Genomic DNA, 23,266 nt, shown 5'->3' with positions numbered 1-23,266 from the left:
AGATTCTGACACTGTACAGACTCCCAGGAAATCGATCCCCTGGCGTGCACCTTGGACAATGTGCGCTCCACCTCGGCGCACCTCGCCCACTCCAGCGGGCAGGTGGACACCTGCCGTACCTCACAGCCATAGGAGCTTACTGGAACTCTGAGGAAGGCATCTTCTCCTCCTCCGATCCTGTCAAGAAACTGACGGGACTCGCAAGGCTCTACCCGCCCGTAAAGAGGCTGCACCCTGTGCGGGTCCTTAACATAGTCTTGGACGCCCTGGCGCACAAACCGTTTGAGCAAATGGTGTCTGCGGACATCAGGCTGATCACCATCAAGACAGCCTTACTAGTCTGCCTCGGCTTGTAGAGTCGGCGAAATCCAGGCACTGGTCACTTCGGAACCATACACTACCTTTCACAAGGACAAAGTAGTTCTGCGGGCACACCCAGCTTTTCTGCCCAAGGTGCAGTCTGCTTTCCACTTGAAGATGGAAATAGTCCTTCCTACGTTTTTTCCCGATCCCAAGGACGAAGCACAGAGTGCTGCACTGCCTGGATGTCAGGTGTGCCCTGAAATTCTACTTGGACAGGACCAAGGGCTTCTGCAAGTCGGACGCACCGTTTGTCACTTTCGGAGGCTCAAGAGCAGGCTATTGGGCTTTCAAGGCTTCCATATCCCGCTGGATGGTCTCTGCCATCAAAGAAGCGTATGAGGGCCAGCACAAGCTGCACCCGGCCAACATGCATTCATGCATGCCCATGCAGTCGGGGCCAAGGCAACGGCCATCGCATTCCAGCGCCATGTGCCTTGGCAAGTCATAAGCAGGGCGAGCACTTGGGCCACTCGCTTGGCTTTCTGCAAGCATTACTATAAGAGTAATTAAAGTTACTCACCGTAGTGACTAACTTACTCTTAGTCCCCATTCCTCCATACGTCCCACCAACCCCCGCCCCCCAAATATTTGTGTTATTAGGCAATGTTAAATCTATTGTCGACGCGTAAATGGGGACTGAGGTGTGGCGCTTGAGGGCGGAGTCAGGGCAGCGCGTGTTTCCTGGGCCGCACCCCTGCACCCCTATAAATTTAAAGGGGACTGTTTTTTCTGATGAAAAAGGTGGTCTCCCGGAATGTCTGTCTCTAATTCCAAATGTCCAAGGTCATGGAATTCTTCATGGAAAACTTATTGGACTGCTTCAATGAAGAAGCAGCCGTCACCGTTCTTCATCCTACCGACATCAATGCAGAAACACCACGAACAGACAAGTACAAACTTGAGCAACAAATAACCTCAAAACAAAATCACACCCAGAGAATCCACTGTAATCTAATGAACGCAAGGTCAATGTCCAAACACTCAACTGAAATATACGACCTGTCAGAAGGAGGCATAGGCATCCTATTTGTAACCAAAACATGGCTAGACGACAACTACAAGATCACCTTCAACAACTGCCTGCCTGAAGACTTCAAATGCATCCAAGCAAACAGGAAATCCAAAAAAGGAGGGGGGGGGGGGCCAGCGATCATCCACAAGGAACTGGCCATCAAAATGGAAGATCGACTAAACATCAATAAATGTGAATCCTTAATACTACGAGTTTCAGTAAACTCCAAAACTAACCTGAAATTCATACTGATATGCAGACCACAAACCTACGATGCGACTTTCATAGACCCTTTCAAAGAAACAATCACAATCCTAGCCATCAAGTACAATCATCTGATCATCCTCGGAGATTTCAACATCTGGTTTGACGAAGAAACCACAACCACACAAAAATCCCTAACTGCCCAACTAGCAGCCATGAACCTACAAAAACTAGTCAAAGGAGCAACCCACTCAGCAGGGCACACACTTTACGCAATCTTGGCCAACAAGGATCTCATCACCACGGCACCCCCAATTCAAATACTTTGGAGCGACCACCTCATCATTCCATTCATAATCACAACGGCCACTCCAACAAAAAAGCAACAAGAAAAACAACCCATCATGATGAAAAGAAATTGGAGAACCATAAACTCCAACCTAACCGAGTTCCTGGAACTCTGCAAACCACAAGCATCAACCATGGAAGAAGCAGACCAAGACACAAAAGTTGCCCTACTTCATACCTGGATCGCAACAACCCTAGACGACATGGCCAAAGAAAAGCCCTTCACCCCATCACTTAAGAAAACTACAGCAAAATGTTTCACCCCACTTCTCAACGCGATGAAAAGAAAAAAAACAAACTAGAATCTGAATAAAGGACCAACAACACCACCGCAAACATTGAAATTCCTACATCAAATCTGCTCATATAAAAAGGAAATGCAAAAAGCAAAGAGGAAACATTACAACAACCGAATCTTCAGAGCACCAAAAGCTCAAAAAGAACTATTAAAAATCATAAACAAAATAAAAAATCCACCGGGCTGCAACAACAGGCCAATTCCATCGATGAAACTTTGCGAAGACCTCAAAGACCACTTCAAAAACAATATAACCTCCATCCAACAAACCATGCAAAACAGAACAAGCGATCACAGCTCAAACCCCACAGACACCGACGAGGAACACGCAAACAAGCTATGAAACTTCCCAGAAATATCAGTTGAGGCTTTTGTCAAACTCGTAAACCAAAGCAACAAATCGGGCTCACCTGAAGACCCTTGCCTCCCCCCCCCCCGGACATATACAAAACAATTCTAAAACCAGGAACCCCCATGGAATACCACAGGAACTTCCTCAACCTCTAAATCTCAACAGGTAAAGTACCACAGGCCTTCAAATCAGTTTACATCAAGCCGCTACTCCAAGACACAACAGGAAACGTAGAGGATTTATACAACTACAGACCCATCTCCAACATACCCTACATAGCCAAACTGCTAGACATGTACGTCTACCAAATAACCCAAGAATTCATAGAAGAGCATTGCCTACTAGACCAGGCACAAGTTGGTTTCAGACCTATGAGAGGAACAGGATCAGCTTTCCTCTCAATATGGGATGACCTAAAAACAAACGCAGACTCGGACAACAGTACCACCCTGATTCGCCTTGATCTGTCTGCAGCTTTCGACACCGTCAACCAGGCCATCCTCATAAAGAGACTTGAAGGACTAGGGATAACACACTGCCCTACTATGGATCAAATCCTTCCTAACAAACAGAACAGAAACGGTATGGATGAAACCTTTTAAATCAAAACCTAGACACTCAACGTGCGGAGTACCACAAGGATCGTCCTTCTCCCCTCTTCTATTCAACATCTACATGTACCTATTAATCAAACTCATCAAAAAACATGGCCTCACATGCTACAACTACGCCGACGATACTCAATCTTCAACATACAAGACACCCGAGAAGAAAACACCACACTAGAGAATTGCCTTTCGTGACATATTCAACTGGATGAACCTCCATCTCAAAATCAACCCAGGCAAAACAGACGATTGTCTCAAAAAAGGGAGGAGACATCAACTATATCCCCTGGCCAAGAGAGCTCGGCACCACACCAGAACCATCAACTGTAAAAAAACCTAGGGGTCCTGATGGATAACAACCTCACTCTAGAGCCACAAGTAAACTCTGTAATCAAATGTTTCTTCCTCCTGCAAGCAGCAAAAAGGATCCTACCGTTCCTGTCGTTCGCAACAAAACACTTACCATCATCGCTCTGATCATGCCCAGAGTAGACTATGCCAATAGCCTATACCTGGGCATGCCCGAACGACTTCTAAAAAAACTGCAACGGATACAAAATGCAGCAGCCAGACTCCTCCTCAAGCTACCCAGAAGAGAACACATCACACCCGCGCTAAAAATACTACACTGGCTACCACTAAAACAGCGAATAAAGTTCAAGTCCATGTGCATCACACACAGAGCAATACACAAACAAGGCGCAGAATTCCTAAGCGACAAACTACGCCTACATCAACCGACTAGAACACTAAGATCAAGCACCGACATACGCCTGGAACCAAAACCCTACAACAGAAAAAAATTCAGAGGATCCTTTTTCTCTCACCAGGCACCCAAAACCTGGAATGACCTACCTAAGAATATACGGAACACCACAAACCACCTAGCATTCAGGAAAGTCTTCAAATCGTGGCTCTTCACAGCGTAACCACAACAGAGATGCACTGGAATGCCCAGACATTAAAACAACGATAAAAAACCAATCTCGGCCACCCTCAAATTGGACAAACACTCAACCCAAAGAATCAACCACTCGACAGAACATAGGATATCATGGGGAAATAGCCACTAAAGGAAGGCTCCAGAGACTGATCACATACTTAGACCCAGACGAAAGCCCTCAAGTGACTCATCCACTCGTATGTACCGGACGAACCATATCCAGACCGGCAGACGCACTTAGATAGAATTGTGAATATTAGCATGGCCACACTTAGATAGAATTGTGAATATTAGCCAGCGTCGCATCTAGATGGGACTGTGAATGTTAGCATGCCCGCACCTATGCAAAACCTGAAGACTAGAATATGCCACACTTAGAATTGTGAACATTAGCCTGCGTAGCATCTAGGTAGGATTGATTGAAGGAAAACATGCCCGCGCCTAGATGAAACTTGAATGTCAGCATGTGCCACACTTAGAATTGTGAACACCAGCCTGCGTAGCTCCCAGATAAAATTGTGAATGTTAGCATGCCCACATCTAGACAGATTTCTAAACACTATCCTGCGCCGCATCTAGATGGGATTGTGAATGTTGGCATGCCCACACCTGGATGGAATTCAAACATTGGCCTGCGCTGCATCTAGATAGGATTGTGAAGTGCCACACTTTCACAAAATTGTGAATGTTAGCATACTAAAGGGCAGGTAACTTACTAACCAATGTAAGCTCAAACTCTGCATACTTCTCACTCGCACAACCATCTCTCGCACAACAAGCCGCACGCACTTTGCAACACCACATAAGCCGGAGCAAAAGCACACGCGGACTGACACCGATCCAATACACGCACCAAAGCTCAGCACCCGGTGTTTACTGAGTTGAAGCTGCCAACAGAACACTCCTCTCACTATCCTACTCCCTCTTCACCTTACTAACCCATCCCACCTTATCATTTACAGATCCGCCAGAGCGCCTGGGGACCAATTCCATTGGTGACAGCGCTCGGTACAAATACCTTTACATTAAGAAATGTAATAATTGTAATGGTGAGAAAAATGTATCCCAACTGAAAAATAAAAGCAGTGAATTTGACCATAGAACATACAGCTCTTCTGACTGGATTACGATCCTACTGTTTGCGACGCTTACGCTTTTTCTGTTTCCTTTTAGATTACGTTCCAGCTGCGTCACATTTTAAAGGCACGATGTGACCCTGTACCAGCAGCTAATGGGGCTGTACGGTTTCATTGTGATCCCACATTTTGGGCAAAGAATGTAGTTAATTTAGGTGAGTTAAATTTCACTTATTTAGTTCCTTGAGCCGGACATATTTGACTAGCAGTGGGCATGCTCCTAAACAGGAAAATGTTGCAGAAATGTAATCGTACCTAAAGATATTAGCACTTGATCTGTTCCAGAAGTTCTATTTTGTCTTCTCTTTTGTTTAGAAAGGAAAGTTTGTGGGACCTGCATATTGTGGTAGCTTTGATGGACATGGTGTTTTAATGGGCTGCCAGCCCCAGCTTTGGCCTCAGCTTGGCTGCGGGCTGTTAAACGCCATTTCTGCCCCTCCAGCTGGGAATTTGCATTTGCACTCTGGGAATTCCTGGGAAACAGTTGATTTTTTTTTCATTCTGACAGATGTGCTCGTGCGGAACACATCCCTCGTAGAAAAAAGCAGAAAAATGGCTGCCGCTGTTAAAATAGAAAAGGGACTAGGTCCCTTTTGGATGACGGCGGCCATGAACAGGTTCCAAAATGGCCGCTGTCACCTGAAAAGGGACATAGTCCCTTTTCTATTTTTGTGGTGGCGACCATTTTTTTGACTTTTGTGCATTCACCACCCGCACTGTTGCAAATAATCGCGCCCAGTAAAGGCGGTTTGTGATTGGTCAATATGCCTTTCCCGGGTGCGAGTTATCAGTTTAGACCGCTTGTATAATAATGAATTCTCTGTATTGCCTCAAATGTGTCCAACACTTTCTAAACTTTCATTATGTCCCCGTTTCAGAGAATTCTCAGAAATGTGCTAATTCCCACCACCTTAGAGACCCCAGCAACTTTGCTGGAATTTGAGGACTTGATTTTTTTAACCTGGAGAGAGTGAGACCCTTTTTCCGACATTGTGCCAGACAGCAGCTTCAGTACAGTGGCACAGGGAAGTCTTTCAGATTTCCCCATGGTTTAAATTCCTTCTCTGGGATAAACTACTGTTTCCCAGAGCAGTAAAGTGAAATTGACTTTACTTACATTTGTAAATTTCTAGACCCAGCAAACACTATCTCACAATAGGATACTGGAGGGGTTACTTAGTATCCCCTTTGTCTAGCTTCTCATGTAACGTTTTTGTTACCCTTTCCTCGATGAATAGCTGGTGTCAGTCGTTTACTTTTATGTGGTGTGCATTTACCGCGGGCTGCATTTGCAGCTGCAATAAAGCACCCAAGTGTGCCATTTTTGTCAAAATGGCCTGGTCTTCTTTGTTCACCATTTCCTTGTGGAAAGATCCTTGAGATTTACTCTCCGTGCTTTGCCTTTGGCGGGATTAACGAGTGAAGCCTGCCTCTGGCTCCAGGATGTCTGGGTTGAGCAGGAAGTGAGGGAGGTGCTGAAATCCCCTCTGCTTTGTCTCCTAGGAGACCCAAATCCACTCTGTAGTGATTGGCCGGCTGACAGCTACACTGCTGGGTGACTAACGGCTAGGCTGGAATGTATGGGAGAGAACTGAATAAAAGGCGAGGCTTGTGGCCTAGAAGGTAGTCGACCACTGGACGAAGGAACCGAAGCAGAACTTGAAGAGAACGCCTGCTGCAACTCCTGTACTGTTGTTTGCCCAGTGAAGCCCTGCTGCTGTGCTGAAACTCCAAATTCGTATCGACAGAGAAGCCCCTGCAAGGACGACTTCTGCCTTTTGAGTTGGTGGTACCAATAAACTTCCAAGTAAGCCACCTGGACATTCTCTCGGAGCTGGTTGTCTTTCAAGAGTTGCTGCTGGAAACCGAATAGCCAGGGAGAGGAACACCAGTTTGTGTGTGTTGCTTTTAAGTTGGCCAAGAGCTCCAGAAAGATCCTCTGGACTCCCAGGAAGCAGGACTGACTGAGCCTGAGCCCCCTCAACTTAGTTCGGTACCCCAGAAGTAAGGAAAGTCCACCTCGACAGCCAGAAATCGCAGTGTTGCGATTTGTGGTAGTCACAAGGAGCTGAAACACCGAAGTGCCACGTGTTGGAAAGAATTCCGGTTGCGAGCAGTGACCGTCCCATTGCAGTGCATGAGTCCCCAGAAGTCCTCCCTTTTGTCCCCACGTCTGAGGCCCAGGAACAGTGAGATCTGCAGAGCTGCACCGGAACAGGAGTTATCTGCTGCACTTTTTCTTCAATACAAAGGTACTGTAAAGTCTGAGAGAACTTACCTCTTATTGTAGAGTTGCTTGCATCTTCTACTACTCACAAGTCTAAACACCTTGTGGCCCTATATTGATTCTTCTTTTCTTCCAAGACTTCTAAAACATTGTGCAAAGACTTTTCTACTTCCCTACCAGAAGTGCTTCAGCCCATATAAGACTTTTGCCCATTGACTTTGGCTTAACCTGTTATACTGAATGACTGTGCTTAGGGGATCCCAAAGCATTTGCCTGCTTAAGAATATTTGTGGTCTGGTTGTTCTAATAACCTTTTCCTTTAACCAATTTCTAAGAGTATTCTTAATGCAACAGTGAGATATTTACGTCCCCAGCACCCTAACTATTGAAGTTGTCTGTGGGTGTAGGTTGTGACTGTGGGCCGTCCCAAAAGGGTCTTTACTGATTTAGAAACTAAGTGTTTAGTTTTGGAGTGTATGTGTGTGTGTTGCTTGTTATATTGCTCCCTTCTGAAGAAGGCTTATTCTAACTGACTGATAAATGAATAATTGTTTATTCAAGAAAGCTTGTAAGTGTTTATTTGAATACTTGTCCCGGTGTAACTCCCCTACAGCTTACATTGACCCCCTTTGAGATGAGCCTTGCTGCTCAGCCACACTACCAACCTGTGTGGTACAGACTTGTACCAAAGGTTGGGTTCCTATTGCCAGGAGGTCAAGTTTGTAGTGCACCCAAAGGGTACTAATCTTGCCTAACAATCCCTCGAAAATCTTAGTTTGTTGCATATTCTTGACTAACAGGCCTTGCTAGCTATAGAGCCTTTTTTTTCTGTTTGTTTTAATCAAACCTTTACAAAATGTACAACATAAAAAAGGTAAAAACGCTTTTCCAAAGTATATACATAGTGACATATGATTAAACAGAAATTCATAACAGGATCATACATCAGCAAATATAAAAAAGAATAGCATAAAAGGAGACATGTGTCTAAGAAGCAATATAAAATCAAATAGTATAACAAGCAAAAAATCATACATTCTTATGTATCTCCTAAGCAAGATAGCTCACTTTGGGGATATGAATATAATGACCTTTGCACACAATTTAATTTGAAATAAAAAGAAATAGAAACAGAAGCCCATGGCCGCGACAATGTGTTGTAATCAAGGAAAAAGAAAAAAAGAATTCAAAAGGCGAGGCTTCCATCAAGGATCATACCCCCATAGGTCATCTAAGACAATCCAACTTGAGGCTGTTAAGAAAACCGGCTTTAGACAAACCTTCTTGCGTGTTTTGCATATTTAAACGACGATTCCACACCAGATCAGTGGAATAACTGGAATTTGGATCCTTCAGAGTCACTTGTACACAATTCAAAATAAGGCGTTTTGCTGTTTCTTGTTCTGAGTGGCAGAATCTACATAGGCTTTCCTTTATTAGATTTCTTCCAAGTAGGATATCCTTGGTAGGGAGGATATTTAGTTATAGAGGCTATAATTGCATACAACACGTCTTCTGTGACTATCCCTCTGTCTGCTCTTTAGACTAGAACAGGATCTTCCGATTAGTTCTTGCAAACTGCCTACATTTAATATTTTATTCTGCTAGACTTGCCCAGGTGAGAATCACTGACTGCATGCTATAACGTTCCTTTGATGCATGCCATCGTTGGCCTTGAGAATTTGACTTTCTCACAAATTGCCTGAGGATGAAACTCTTGCCGGTGTTGCTTGTATACACTATTGAGTTGCAAAAACTTGGGAGCTAGGCACGTTTCACATTGTTTCCATCAAACATGTTCTATTTAGAATGTGCTGCCCTTTTTTGGAGATGGCCTCTACCTTGATTAAGAATGTAACCACTTTAGGCCTGTCCTAATTACATTTTTTACCGAACATGCCTACTGTAGAGTAATTTTTTTCAAACCATATTTATCCATTCCATTGCTTTCATGGTCTTCAGGCTACACATGCCAGCATTGTGTTAGAACTTGCATATCACTCATGGGAACTATACCATTCTACATCCCGCTCATACTGAATTACAGCCCACACCTGGGCCCGATTCAGGAGTTCCCCAGTGCCAGATTGTCGCAACTCTGGGGGAAATGTGAGTGTCAACCGCCTGCTCGAGCATTTGCAGTGGTGTAGCTATCCTTGCACCCTTATGAAGCGGGGCTCCCCTCTGGGAACCACTGCATCAGGAGCACAGTGATCAACTTCTTCCCTGATATCTTACGGAATTCACATATGCCAATACACCATGAACGGCCACTGGTATGAGAGCGAACAAAACCTGCAAATCAACGTTCCAGAACGGAGTTGTCTGATGGGTACTTTAATTTCTTTCTCCCTCTTATAAGAGGGGAAAGTAAGACTTCTAACAGACAATGCAACTATCATGTATTGCATCCAAAAACGAGGGGAATGGTTTCTCGTCCTTTCTCAGTAAGTATACATTCTGGTGTCATTTGTCCATCTGTCTCATCTTGATTCTGCAAGCCTTTCACTTATGGGAAGACAGAACTACACATCCAACATGCTCAGAAGAATGACTAAAACATGTCTTGGGAGCTGCAGGACCCAAGATTTAGCTTTGGTTTTCAAGTGATGGTGGTGGTGTGGGGAGCTGCAACACGGGTACATCTATTCTCCAGCATGGAGTCTGGCATGGATTCACATGCTCATGAATATTCCCTGTCGTCTGGTTGGGAATCCTCGGTAAAGAAAACATCTGTTTTGTTTCTGAACTGTCTTTCTCCTAATAACCAATCACTCGGCTTTGGGTCATACTGTCCCCAGCCAATGACTGCTCACTACCTAAGCCCCTCCTCTGGCAGCCATCTTCAGATATTTACCGCACGTTCAAGTGTTGGGATTCCTCGTGCTATAGCTCTTGAGCTTTTACTGCGTTTTGCGTTTTTTCAAAGAGTTTAATCTGATTTTTTCGGTCAATCGAGCCTCAAGCTCCACCGTTTCTACTTCCGATCAACGGGGACCGGTTTTGGAATTTTCAACGCCCCTCAAAGACAAAGTTCTCGTCAAGTTCCACTTCTCAGGGGTATTCCAGAAGATCTTTGAGGCCTACCCCGCGTGGACATGGCCCAGGACAAAGGGAGCACGACGCCCGGATCCAAGCTGTTCAGGATGCGGATTGCAGAATGTCTTCAAGGAGGACGAGCATTCCAGATGCCTCTGCCTTCACGAAGACAAAACGCACGTGGAGAAGGACTGTGCTTTTTGCCAGAACATGTCGGAGCGGACCATGAAGGATGGGCCTATCCGCCTAACCAACTGGCTGGAGGTAAGAGCCCAGCTGCAGGTCAGAAGAGGTCCGAGCGGTCTTCTAAGACCTTTGAGGGCGCTCCGGCGACGGGGGCCCAACAAAAGGCAAAGCACAGTGAGTGCAACGGTCAGGCTCCTCGGCTGCCAGGCAGGGTGCACTTTCACCAACGTCATCAAAAACGAGCCAATGCTCTGGCTCGGGGAAAAGAAAGTCGGAGTAAACTTAGGGATAAGTCCCGGTCGATCCCGACGGAGACGGGGGAGCGAGTCGGCGACCCTCCCCCCAAGGCGAAGGCTTCAGGCTTGTCTAAGGTCGTGAAGGCCTTGATTCACCCGGCTAAGGCCTCTATCGAGGGGGTCGTGGTGGCCCCATGGCGAAGCCTGTGGAGGCTTCGCCAGTGGAGACTACCTCGGGGCCCCAGAGTTTCTCTGCCACCGCGGAGGGAATCCTCTTTTCAACCCATGGATAAGACCCCCGTGAGAACCCGGGTGGAAAAAGAGGGAGGGGGGGTGGTGGCCATCACGGACAGGGATCCAGCCTCTGAAGAGGAGCTGGCTGAAGTCATGAAGATCCTGGACAAGAGGTTTGAGGAAGTCTGGTCCCACGGGAGGGATCCTGACGAGGCAGATGAAAAAAGCGACGGAGGCGCTGACAAGGCTCCCGTGGAGGCGGAGGATTCCACTCCCCAGCCGTCGCGCCCATCGCAAACGGTACCTGGACCACAGGAGGACAACTCAGGAGCAATCCTGATGGCGATCCAGGCCTTGTGTACGGAGATGAGGACAAGGTTGCCCTTACCCCCAACGGACGACCCAGCGGAGCCTGGACCGTCGGGAAGCCTTCCAAGCAAGCGGAGAACCCATCCCCCACCGCCCTTCCAGCCGGCGCGGCCTTCAAAGCCTTCTCCTTCCCCGATCCCGAGGGATGACACAGGGACACAGATGGCCACGACGAATACGGATGGCAACGGTGGTGACAGGATGGGCCTCCCATCACCACTTCCTCGGGCCTCTCCGCCTGACGAAATTGGCTCCTTCCACACCATGATCGCCAGGGCATCCAAGCTCTTCCAGCTCTGCCCCGTAGAATAGAAAGAAGGTTTCCTCTACCAACGGCATGAGGCCAAGAGGAAAACGGTCCTCTCGGTCCCGTTACTTGATGACATCTGGGACGAGGGGCTGGAGCTCCTGAACCCGTCCACGACCCCATGCCAAGAGACCGGTACAAGAAGAAGTACCGGGCCCCGGATTCCACCCCCATGTGCCTCAGGGCGCAGCTGACCCCGGATTCGTTCGTCTCAGCAGCATCCAAGAAGAAAGCATCGGGGCCTACTGCTTCAACTTCGACCTCGCAGCCGGACGGCGTAGAGAAGAAATTGGATGCCATGGGACGACGGGTCATGTCGGCGGCGATGACGATTAAAGCGGCCAACACCCTTGCGATTGTGGCCCGCTACGACAGGGATCTGTGGTTTAAGATTGCCCCTCTGCTGGACTTCCTCCCGGACAAGAGGGCTGAGGCCTTGGAGATCCTGCAGGAAGGCGAGGTTGCGTCGGACCACGCTTTAAGGGTGGCCACGGACATAGCTGACACCGGCTTCCACCAGATGGGCAACAGTGTTTGCCTTTGCCGGCGTAGTTAGCTCAAGGCAACCGATTTCCACCAGGAAGTGCAGACCATAGTCTTGGACATGCCTTTCGACGGAAACAACCTGTTTGGCAAGACAGTGGACGAGTCACTGCAGGCCATCAAGGAGACGGCACGGGCCTTGGGAGTTTTACAGCAACGACGGCCGCCCTTTCGGAACTCCGGAGGCAAGCAAGGTGCCTCCAAAGGATTCGGCGGCGGCTCCTCGACGTACCGCCAGGCAGACCGCTCCTCGTCACAGGAGGCCTACAGAGGACGCGGGAAATCGGAAGGATCTTGTCGTCCAGGAGGCTAAGGCGGCAAGGCCGATGCCATGCAGGACTGAACCGGCCGTGGCGTCGGGCCCCCATTGCAGCACCCTGTTGGGAGGCCGGAGACCGTTGGGTGTTGGATTCCCTGGCCCGAGGGCACACTCAAGTTTCTAAAGAAGTGGTCCCACGTTCCTGCCGTGGCCAGGAAGGAAAACCACGTCCCTCAACTGCTACTGGAAGTAAGGGCGATGCTGAAGAAAGGAGCCATTGAGCTCATCCCAAAGAGGCTCTGGGGCTCCGGAGTTTACTCTCGGTACTTCCCCGTAAGAAAGAAGACCGGCGGCTGGCGACCCATCCTGGACCTTCGTCATTTAAACAAGTACATAAAGTCCCAGAAGTTCTGGATTGTCACTCTCCAACACGTGCTGGGACAGCTGGAAGAGGGTGACTTCCTATTGTCGCTGGACTTGGAGGATGCCTACTTCCACAACCCCATTCTAAAACGACATCGAAAGTTTCTCAGATTCGTAGTCGAAGGACGGCACTACCAGTTCAAGGCCCTTCCCTTCGGATTGAAGTCGACACCCAGGGTATTCATCAAGTGCCTAGCACCAGTGGTGGTGCGGCTGCGCCTGCAGGTGATCCACGTCTACCCCTACCTGGACGATTGGCTCATCCGAGCAAGGACAAGAGAACTCGCCGTCGAGCACACAGCGAAGAAGGTCCAGCTGCTTACGGATCTGGGAGTCCATCAATTACTCGAAATTCCACCTGGTCCCGTCGCAAGTCGCACTGTTCCTGGGAGCCAGGCTCGACAGTGGCCCACTCCTTACCCTCGCCATTCCCATCGGTTACTCTATCACTAGAGCGGACCGTCAAACTACATCTAAAGAGGTGGAGTCGCATTTATACACAGAAATAACATCACTCTCAGAACCATCCCCAAAACTGAGCTCAGCTCCGCAGAATCCCTCTCTGTGAAACTCACCCTATCTCCTACCAACACTGCCACCATCCACCTTATCTATAGACCTCCAGGACCACTTGGCTCTTTCATAGATGAGATCACCGCCATTCTGACTGTCAATACCAAACCCAACTCGAAGGTATTGCTACTAGGCGACCTCAACTTGGGCCTTCTCGACACTAAGGATCACTTGGCCTCTGAAGTAGCTACCACATTAGCTAATTTAGGCTTCCAACAACGCATTGACGAACCCACCCATATTAAGGGCAGGACGCTCGATTGGATTACTGACCTTAACTGCAACACAACCATAAGCTCCAACCACGCCTGCGCCTGGTCCGACCATCACATTATCACCTTCCACTTACCAGCGACCAACCCCCCACACTGCTCCTACCATAGCTCCAGCCATTCCCACTAGGAACAAAAAAGACATCACTAATGATAAACTCCTCCCTCTCATCCTTCCCATCCTGAACAAATGCGTGTCCCAACATAACAACCCCAAAGCCCTAGTAGACATCTTCAATCAAACATTGCTCAAAGCTATTGACAATATAGCACCACTCAAACTACGGAAAGCCAAACAGGCCCACCTGAACTCTTGGTTCACACCGCAGCTAAGAATTCTACGCAAAGAAAAACGTAAGGCTGAATCACTTTGGAAGAGTCACCCTTGTGACCTTAACAAAGATCGCCTCATCATTACTACCCATAACTACAAAGAGGCAATCCTACAAGCCAAAAAGGAGACCTACAACCAACGCATCGTTCAAGCGGAATCCAACACTAAGGAATTATTTAAAATCCTTAAAGAATTGGAATCACCATCCCCGGCACCTGATACCTGCACTAAAGACAGCAAATGGTGCAATAACATCCAAAACGCCCTCCTCACCAAAATTACCACTTTGCAATCTAAAATTAACGCCAAACAAAATACCCTACTCTCCAACCCCCTCACCAAACCCTCCCATATTCCAACAGCCCCATTTACTCACACCCCTTTTAGTTTCACCCCACTCACCATCCTTGAGGTCGAAAACATCATTCGCAATCTAAAACCTTCCAACTGCCAAGGCGACTCCTGTCCAGCACCCATCATCAAGGAAGCAGCACACGACCTTGCTCCCTTTATAACTGCCTTCATTAACTCCTCCTTCCTAACAGGTACGGTACCTAATAACTTAAAGGACGCGTGGGTTATCCCCCTCCTAAAAAAACCGACACTAGACCCTGAAATACCAACTAACTATAGACCTATTACCACCGTACCGTTCCTACTTAAAATACTCGACAGAGCAGCTTACCTGCAGATTCAGAACTACTTAGAAACTAATAACCTCCTTGGCTCAAGACAATCCGGCTTCAGACCTAAGCATGGGACTGAAACAGCTTTACTCGATCGCAAAACTCAAATTGATGACCTTAAAGACAACGGTAAACTGGCCCTCTTACTACTACTGGATCTATCAGCTGCCTTTGATTTGGTCAATCACCAAATACTATGCAGGCATCTGAAGTCAGCGGCCCACTTCTCTGACAATGCATCCAATTGGATCATGTCGTTCCTTGACAATCGGCACATGAGTTTTCTCTCCTACCGCATCGGCCAATCCCACACCAGTCCCGTGTGGAGTCCCGCAGGGTTCTTGCGTCTCCCCAACTCTTTACAATGTCTTCACCAAACCTTTATTTGACGTGCTTGATTATCTGGGTGTCACTTACACTAACTACGCTGATGACACCCAGATACTCATACCCATCACTGGTGACTACATTACTGATTCCAAAGCCCTTAATGACATTTACCTTGTCATACAGGCATGGATGGCCCAGCATGAACTGTGTCTCAACGATGACAAGACTGAGCTTCTCATCCTAGGCACTCAACAGAGACTTAACAAACTAAGTCACCTGTTCGACTCCTTCAACATTGACGGCAATCTGATTAAAGTATCCAAAGACACCAAAACTCTGGGCATATACTTGGACGCTTCCTTGACACTCACTAGACAAACCAATGCAGTGGCCTCTGCGTCTGCTTACACCTGCAAATTGATCTCAGCCTGCCGCCCTTTCCTCACGGCCCAGAATTGCATCACCTTGGCCAGGACCTTGGTCATGTCCAAATTGGACTACTGTAATGCATTGTACCAGGGCACCAACCAGGGTAATCTTAATAAACTCCAGACGACCCAAAATAATGCCATTAGAGCAGCCCTTAACATCCCTCGATCTGCCCACATCTCAGAAACCAGAAAGAACCTCAACTGGCTCTCAGTCGCCCAAAGGATCTCCTTGAAAGCACTGGCCCTCACCTACAAATGCATCAACCACCAAGCTCCATCATACCTAGCCTCACGCTTCACTCATTATACACCAGCACGAGCACTCAGATCTGTACAAAACCAAGGTCTTGCGATCCCCAGATTTAAGCTTCAATCTGCTGGAGGCACCAGCTTCCCTGTCCTGGCAGCCAAGCTCTGGAACACCGTACCACTTCTGATCAGAACCCTACCTTCATTCAACCAATTCAAACATAAAGCCAAGCTCTGGTTAATCACTTCCTACTAACAATTGCTCTTCTTTATTGAATGGGCCAGCTGGGACCCTACTTGCACTGATGATCTATGTCTGATCTGTAACGCCTACTGTTTACTTGTCGCAATCGGTCGTGACTATTGTGATTATGTAATGTACTGTTCCCTTACTTGTAAATATTATGTAACTGTTTGACTAAGATATGCGCCCGGTTGCCCTTGGGCCTGGCCTGCGCTATATAAATAAAATAAATACAAATACGGTTGGCTTCGCCGTCGGAGGAAAGGACGAAGGCCATCCTTGGCAAGGTGCAGCAGCTGTCGACCATGGACGCGGCCAGGGTGAGGTCCATAAAGTCCCTCCTCGGCATGATGTCCTCGTGCATTTACCTCGTACGCCTGTGCAGGCTGCAGATGTGTCCACTGCAAGAGTTTCTCGACGCCCATTGGATGCATGCGGCGGGCAGCTTCCAAGACAGAATCTCGCTCAACGAGACTTTCCACCAAGCAATCCGGTGGTGGGGCACCCGCGCGCATGTCGTGGCGGGTATTGACTTCCAGACCCCGGCACACCAGGAGACAGTGACGACGGATGCCTCCCTGGAGGGATGGGGAGCGCATACCGGAGAGCTCCACGCAAGAGGCCTTTGGCTCCCGGAGGAGAGGTCACTACACCAACGTCCTGGAGCTCCAAGCCGTGTTCTAGGCCCTCAGGTCGTTACTCCCGTCCCTCAAGGGCAAGGTGGTGAGGATCTTCACTGACAACACCACCACGATGTTCTACATGCGGAAGCAGGGAGGCACCAGATACACAGCCCTATCCAAGGAGCCGTAGGATCTGTGGCACTGGGCCATCGCTCACGGGATGTTTCTGGTACCCTTCCACCTGGCAGGAATAAAGAACACCATTGCCGACTCACTCAGCAGGGAGTTGCGCTCGTGCCACGAGTAGGAGCTGCGACAAGATCAAGTGGACCTGCTATTCCAACGACGGGGCAATCCCCAGATCGACTTATTTGCGACGGCGATGAACGCGAAGTGCCGGATGTTCGCCAGCAGGTTTCCCCAGCCGGGGAGCATGGGGCGTTGCCTTCTCATTCCCCTGGGACGGCCTGTTCCTCTATGCGTTCCCACCGTTGCTTTTGAGACTCATCAACCAACTCAGACGGTCCCGGTGCAGGATGATCCTCGTCGCACCAGCGTGGCCGAGACAGATATGGTTCCCAGACCTTCTGGACAAGTCAGTGTCGTTCCTCCCCCCTCTCTCCTCCCCCTCCCCCCAGTCAAACTGCTGACAGACGCGGACCTCCTCTCCAGAGAAGGAGGCGCCATCCTCCACCACGACCCGGGGTCGCTGAACTTGCAGTCCTGGCTCCTGCAGCACTAGAGTTTGGAGGGTACTATATCCCGGCGGACTGCAAGGAAGTGCTTGCAAAGGCCAGGGCGTCCTCAACTCTCGTGATACGGACATAAATGGAAGAGGTTTTCTGTCTGGTGCCGAGCACAGAAGATTAACCCTCTGCGGATTACGGCCCCTCAAGTGCTGCCGTACTTGCCATCACTGGCCAAGGCGGGGCTGGCCCATGCCTCCATCAAGATCCATCTGGCGGCTATCTCCCGCTACACCAGAACTCCGGGGCGCTCATCGCCTGGTGAAGGAGTCCATGAAGGGACTGTTCCGATCTTTTCCGCCGGTGAAGGCTCTGGCCCCGGCGTTGGAGCTCAACGTGGTGCTGACCAGGCACATGGGCCCGCCATTTGAGCCTCTGCACTGTTGAAGTTCCTGTTGTGGAAAACAGCGTTTCTTGTGGCCATCAATTCCACACGACGAGTGGGAGAGATCCAGGCCCTCTCCTGCAAGCCTCCATACCTGACTTTCCACAAGTAGAGGGTGGTGCTGAGGTCGCACCCCTCCTTCATGCCCAAGGTGCCGTTGGACTTCCATCTCAACGAGCCCTTGGTGTTACCTGTTTTCTTCCCGTCGCCTTTGTCACCGGCCGAGAGAACTTTGCACTCGCTGGATGTAGCTAGAGCGCTGAAGTTCTATGTGGACCGCACGAAGAGTTTTCGGATGACATCACAGCTGTTTGTGAACTTTGGACCTGTGAAACAGGGGAAAGCCCTCTCGAAGGCTTCCATTTCCAGATGGCTCTCCGGCTGCATCATGCACTGTCATCGGTTGTCAAACCGACCGTTGCCCGGCCGTCCGAGCCCATTCGACCAGAGCGATCGCTGCTACCACGTGGACATCTGCAGGGCTGCTACGTGGAGGTCGACGCACACCTTCACGAGATTCTACTGCGTCGACCGGGATTCCAGGGAGGAGTCCAGAGTTCGCCAGGCAGTGCTGCGCAACCTGTTTGCCTGAAGGTGGTCCTGGTGAGGAGGTAAGAGATGCTTAATGTTGAGTTGATGAAATACTCAATGTTGAGCCTTGCCACCTCCAGTGGTTGTGCATGTGTACTGCTATGTATTCTTGTATTCATGAGCATGTGAATCCATGCCAGACCCCATGCTGTAGAAGGAACAAGCTACTTACCTTTAACTGTTGTCCTCCAGCATGGGTCTGGCATGGCATCACATGCAAACCCTCCCTCCTACCCCTCTGCGGCTCTTCACTGGGTCCTACTTCCACTTTACGTGCTACCAAATCCGAAGATGGCTGCCAGAGGAGGGGGATTAGGTAGAGGGCAGTCATTGGCTGGGTGCTGTATGACCCAGAGACCAGTGATTGGTTATTAGGAGAAAGACAGTTCAGAAACGAAACTGATTCTTTTCTCTACCGAGGATTTACAGCCTGACGGGGAATATTCATGAGCATGTGAATCCATGCCAGACCCATGCTGGAGAACGACAGTTACAGCTAAGTAACTTGTTCCTTCGCAACATGCTTAAACAAGTACAACCGATTTTTCCAGCAGGGTTCGAAGCCGGACGACTTCTTCCCTTGGACAAGACTGTTCACAAATGCTTTTTGCCCAGTGCCAGAAGTTCGGAGGGTGTTGACCAACATGAAACAATATCCCAGCTCACTTTCATAGCCGCAGCTTGGACCAGATAGCTGTGGTACTACAACCTTTTCTGGCTATCACTATGTCCCCCAATATGCCTTGTGCCAACAGAGGACCTTCTGTCCAGAGGCAGAGGTCTGGTGCATCACTGCGACCTGAAATCACTCAGCCTTTTCATCATGGCCCCCTGACTTCTCATATTTCAGAATGCGAGTATCACAAAATACTGTCAATGGTACAATAGGCAGTCGGAGCAAATTCTACTACTCAAACATATACTGAAATTATCTTGTATCTAGTGTGAAGCTCACAACCTGCTACCTTTCCCAATGAAATTGTGCCGGGTCCTGCTGTACTATTCTTCTTGACCAAAGATGGAATAACCCGTACATCCATTCGAGTAAACTGTGCTGTGATTTTGCACTATAACCAGTGAACGAAAGCCCATCTCTTGGTCTAAAGATCAATTGAGCCATTCATAAATTACCCTTTCGCACCCTTCTATCTGTATGGAAGATTGCACCTATGCAGAGATTTAAGCACATTCGTAATAATGCTCCTGCTTCTTGGAGCCCTTTGACCTCGCACACCTCTGCTAGAAGGTTGCCTACCTGGTGAGCATCACCTAGATCAGTTGATTGGGGGAGATCAGGCATTGGCAGTGAAACACGTCTTACTGAAATTTTACAAAGTTCTTTGGACAATCACAAAATTCCTACCTAAATTACTACGTTTCCAGGGTGGTGGTAAGCACTCTACTAACCCTCCCCGCTCACCCCCCCTCCCTTGAATCAGAGCGAAACAATCCAAAAAAGTGAATGGGCTGCAGTGCCACTACTTTTCTGCTTTCAAATGGTACTATCCAGAATAGTAACCGAAGAATTCCAGCCTGACGGGGAATATTCGAAGCATGTTGATCGATGAAAGATACCAATGCTGGAGAAGTGAAGTTACTGGGAAGTTGCTATAAAGGGATCTAGTGCTCACAGACGCACACACCTCATGTAACCCATCAGGACCTTTAGGCAAATGGACCATCTCCATTTTGTGAAATGGGGAAGCGGTGGTCAAAAAGTCAGTTGCCACACCGATGAAATGAATTCCACTATGTGGAAACCTGTTATTGAGTCAAAGCCACCACCAGCCTAGCACCACAGAGTAACTAAGCTACTCCCTTCCTTAGAAGTCCTAGGGAAGCTTAAGCTAGAGCACATCAAACAAGTGCCACACTGTCAAGCTTTGAATTAAGCCTGACTGGAGTCTAAAACCAAGGAATCCAGCTAAAAGTACAGAGGTCCCCTTGTAAAATGTAATGCTACTTCTCCAAATGGCATGGTCTTGTAATGGACATTTTTAATGGACATTCACAAGTTGGATTAACTGATGGTTCATAAGCATGCCAAATATTGTACATTTTTTCATACATTTGGGGGGCATGGACAATACTGCATAAAACTTTGGTAAAATTGGGGCCACTGTCATCTTTTCTTGTAATTGTATTTTAGCAGCTTTTGTTGGTCACAGGGTAATTTTTTCTTTTCATGTTGCTTTGAAAATGAAACTTTTGTCTATGGTTTGTTCTTTAGGTAACCTTGTCGTTGAAAATAAACCAACTCCTGGTTATACGCCCAATGTTGTAGTTGGACAAGTTCCTCCAGGAACAAACCATGTTAATAAGGCCCCTGGACAAATCAATCTGGCACAGCTGCGGCTACAGCATATGCAACAGCAGGTGTATGCACAGAAACATCAGCAGATGCAGCAACAAATAAGGATGGGACAGCCACCTGGACCGCACCAGAGACCGCCTGGACCTCAGATGTTGCAGCAGCAGGCAAGTGATCTTATGTTCGTTAAGCAATGAAATTGGAAAGAACATTCAATATAACAAAAATTACCTCCTTGTGGTGATGCATGGCCCGAAGGCTATCGTCATGAGATAGATTGGGTTGTTAGTCTGTAATTCAGCAAAATTAGTGAATCCCTTTGTTTGCTTTACTGAAACTTTGTGCATATAGGTTCACACTTATTTATCATTTAACTATTTCTGGTCACACAGTCTGCAAGACAACTGGAAGTTATATTTAGAACGCTGTTTCAAACTTTGTTTCTATAACAGCAAGTTTCTGTAATTATACTGCTTTCAAAATGAGGGGTGACTAGGTTTTTGTTGAAGGGGGTCAGAGCTTGCGATTTATAAAGCCCCCTTATTTCTGTGGTGAAAAAGAGTTAAACTCCAATTTCTCTTCAGTGCTATCTGAATCAATAATTTGGGTTAATGTCAGTGACTTTATTTTTAAAGAAAATCTAGCTTTGATTTGTTTGCTTGTTAGGCACTTATACAGCAAGTAAAATACAGTTTCAAAGTGCACACAGGGCGAGGGGAGGGAACCAGGGAGTGAACTACATTACAAAACACAATATTTAAAAGAGCAGTGGAGGGAAAAAGAAAGGACAAACCTATGCCTTTTGAGTATTCAGAACGTGCAAGTGCGGCAAGGAGGGTAGAGGGGGTAAGTGGTGGGGAGTCCGCACTCATGGGTGAGCCACAGATGAAGTGTTTGGGTTGAGTGCTACATGGCCTGGAGCCACGTTGGGTGTAAGTGCGAACCTCCAGGGCGGAGGGTGTGCCAAGGCAAGTGCTGAGGGTAGACATGAGCTGGGCCGATTGGGTGTTGGAGGTCAGGGGCCCGAGGATTGCATAAGGGCCCCAGACACCAATCACAACTGTTGCATTGCCAGAGGAGAGAAGGGAAGGAGGAGGTAAAGCGGAAAGTCTTGAGGAGCTTCCCAAATTTAAGGAAGTTCTGTGCAAGGTGCAGAGGGAGGCTGTGCCATAGGAGGGAGCCAGCTGAGGAAGCGATCGACCACCTACTGTTTAGCACAGTGCTTTACACACAGAGTTGATGCCAGAGGAGTGTAGTGGTGTAGAGGGAGAGTATTTAGTAAGATACAGGTGAAGCTAGTGTGGTCCCCAGGCCCAGATAGCCTTGTGGATGATGCAGAGAGACTTGAATTGAATCCATGCACAAACCGGGAGCCAATGAAGACTTTTTAGGGCAGGAGAGATGTGCTCCTTGGGTTTAAGGCCAAGGATCAGTCTCGCTGCCCTACTCTGGATTAGCTGGTGGGGTCGCAGAGTGGAAGAAAGATTCAGGAGAAGGCTATTGCAATAGTCAAGCCTAGAGAGTACCAGGGCTCAAGTAATATTGAGCCGCTGGGGGAAAAGTGCGAAAAGAGAGAGTTCCTTAGAGAAGGAAGAGGTGAAAGTGGGACTTCTTGGCAATGTCCTGAGTATGGGGTGGGGAAAGAGAGAGATATGACTCCAAGGTTTCTGGCTTCAGAGGAAGGAGAAGAGGGAGAGGCCAAGGCAGAAGGCCAGAGTGACGGGAAGGAGGGAGCAGGGGTTCCGATGGGGAGGATCTCAGTTTTACAGTTGTTGAGGCAGAGATCGTTAGAGGTGCACCAAGACTCGATGGGCGATGGGCAGTGAGGATTGATGGAGGGTGTAAGAGGGTCAGCAGGAAGTTTGAAAGAGCTGTGCATCGTCGGCATAACGCTGGAAGTGGGAGGACAAGGAGGTGAGGCATGCAAGCCGAGCAAGGTGGATGTTAAAGAGCCAAGGGGAGAGGTTAGAACCCTGTGGGGGACACCACGTGTGGAGATGGAGGTAGGAGAGAAGGTGCCGAGAATGACTTGGGAAGAGCAGTCAGGAAGGATGTCGACCATTCCAGTGCCTGTTCAGAGATACCAAGGATATCGTGGAGCCTTTGTATTCGGATGTAATGGTTGACCGTGAGATTGAGAAGGGCGAGGACAGCTGGGGAGTTGCAGTCAAGAGTTCTGAATCGTTCCCTGCCTTCAGAACAGTTCAAATAGGCAGCTAAGATAGTTGGGCAAATGAAGCAATTGCCATTTACATTATTTAATCTACAGCTCATGGAGTTTGTGGTTGATCTGTTTCAATAATATTTAAATTTCGTAATAACTAACACATGTAATTCGCAGCGCCACCAAAAGGCAAAAACAGTTTGAAAATGCTTTGAATAAAAGGTCAAATGGGGCTTACAT

The 23,266-nt window shown here is 48.2% G+C and overlaps 1 protein-coding gene across 5 annotated transcripts in view; it reads left to right on the top strand.

Annotated features, from left to right (window-relative positions):
• The window catches only part of TRIM33 (tripartite motif containing 33), a 1,358,766-nt gene that overhangs the window by 432,889 nt on the left and 902,611 nt on the right, over positions 1–23,266 (top strand). For all 5 annotated transcript variants that reach the window (XM_069633393.1, XM_069633392.1, XM_069633390.1 and 2 more), the window contains exons 8-9: positions 5,302–5,419; positions 20,782–21,029. In XM_069633393.1, coding sequence (XP_069489494.1) covers positions 5,302–5,419; positions 20,782–21,029 — 366 coding nt within the window. The remainder of the gene's footprint in view (positions 1–5,301; positions 5,420–20,781; positions 21,030–23,266) is intronic.

Source organism: Ambystoma mexicanum, chromosome 13 (genome assembly GCF_040938575.1).
Source record: "Ambystoma mexicanum isolate Mex_15411 chromosome 13, UKY_AmexF1_1, whole genome shotgun sequence".
Lineage (NCBI taxonomy): Eukaryota > Metazoa > Chordata > Amphibia > Caudata > Ambystomatidae > Ambystoma > Ambystoma mexicanum.
The sequence above is the reverse complement of the archived record's forward strand: the minus strand, read 5'-3'. Positions and strand labels throughout refer to the sequence as shown.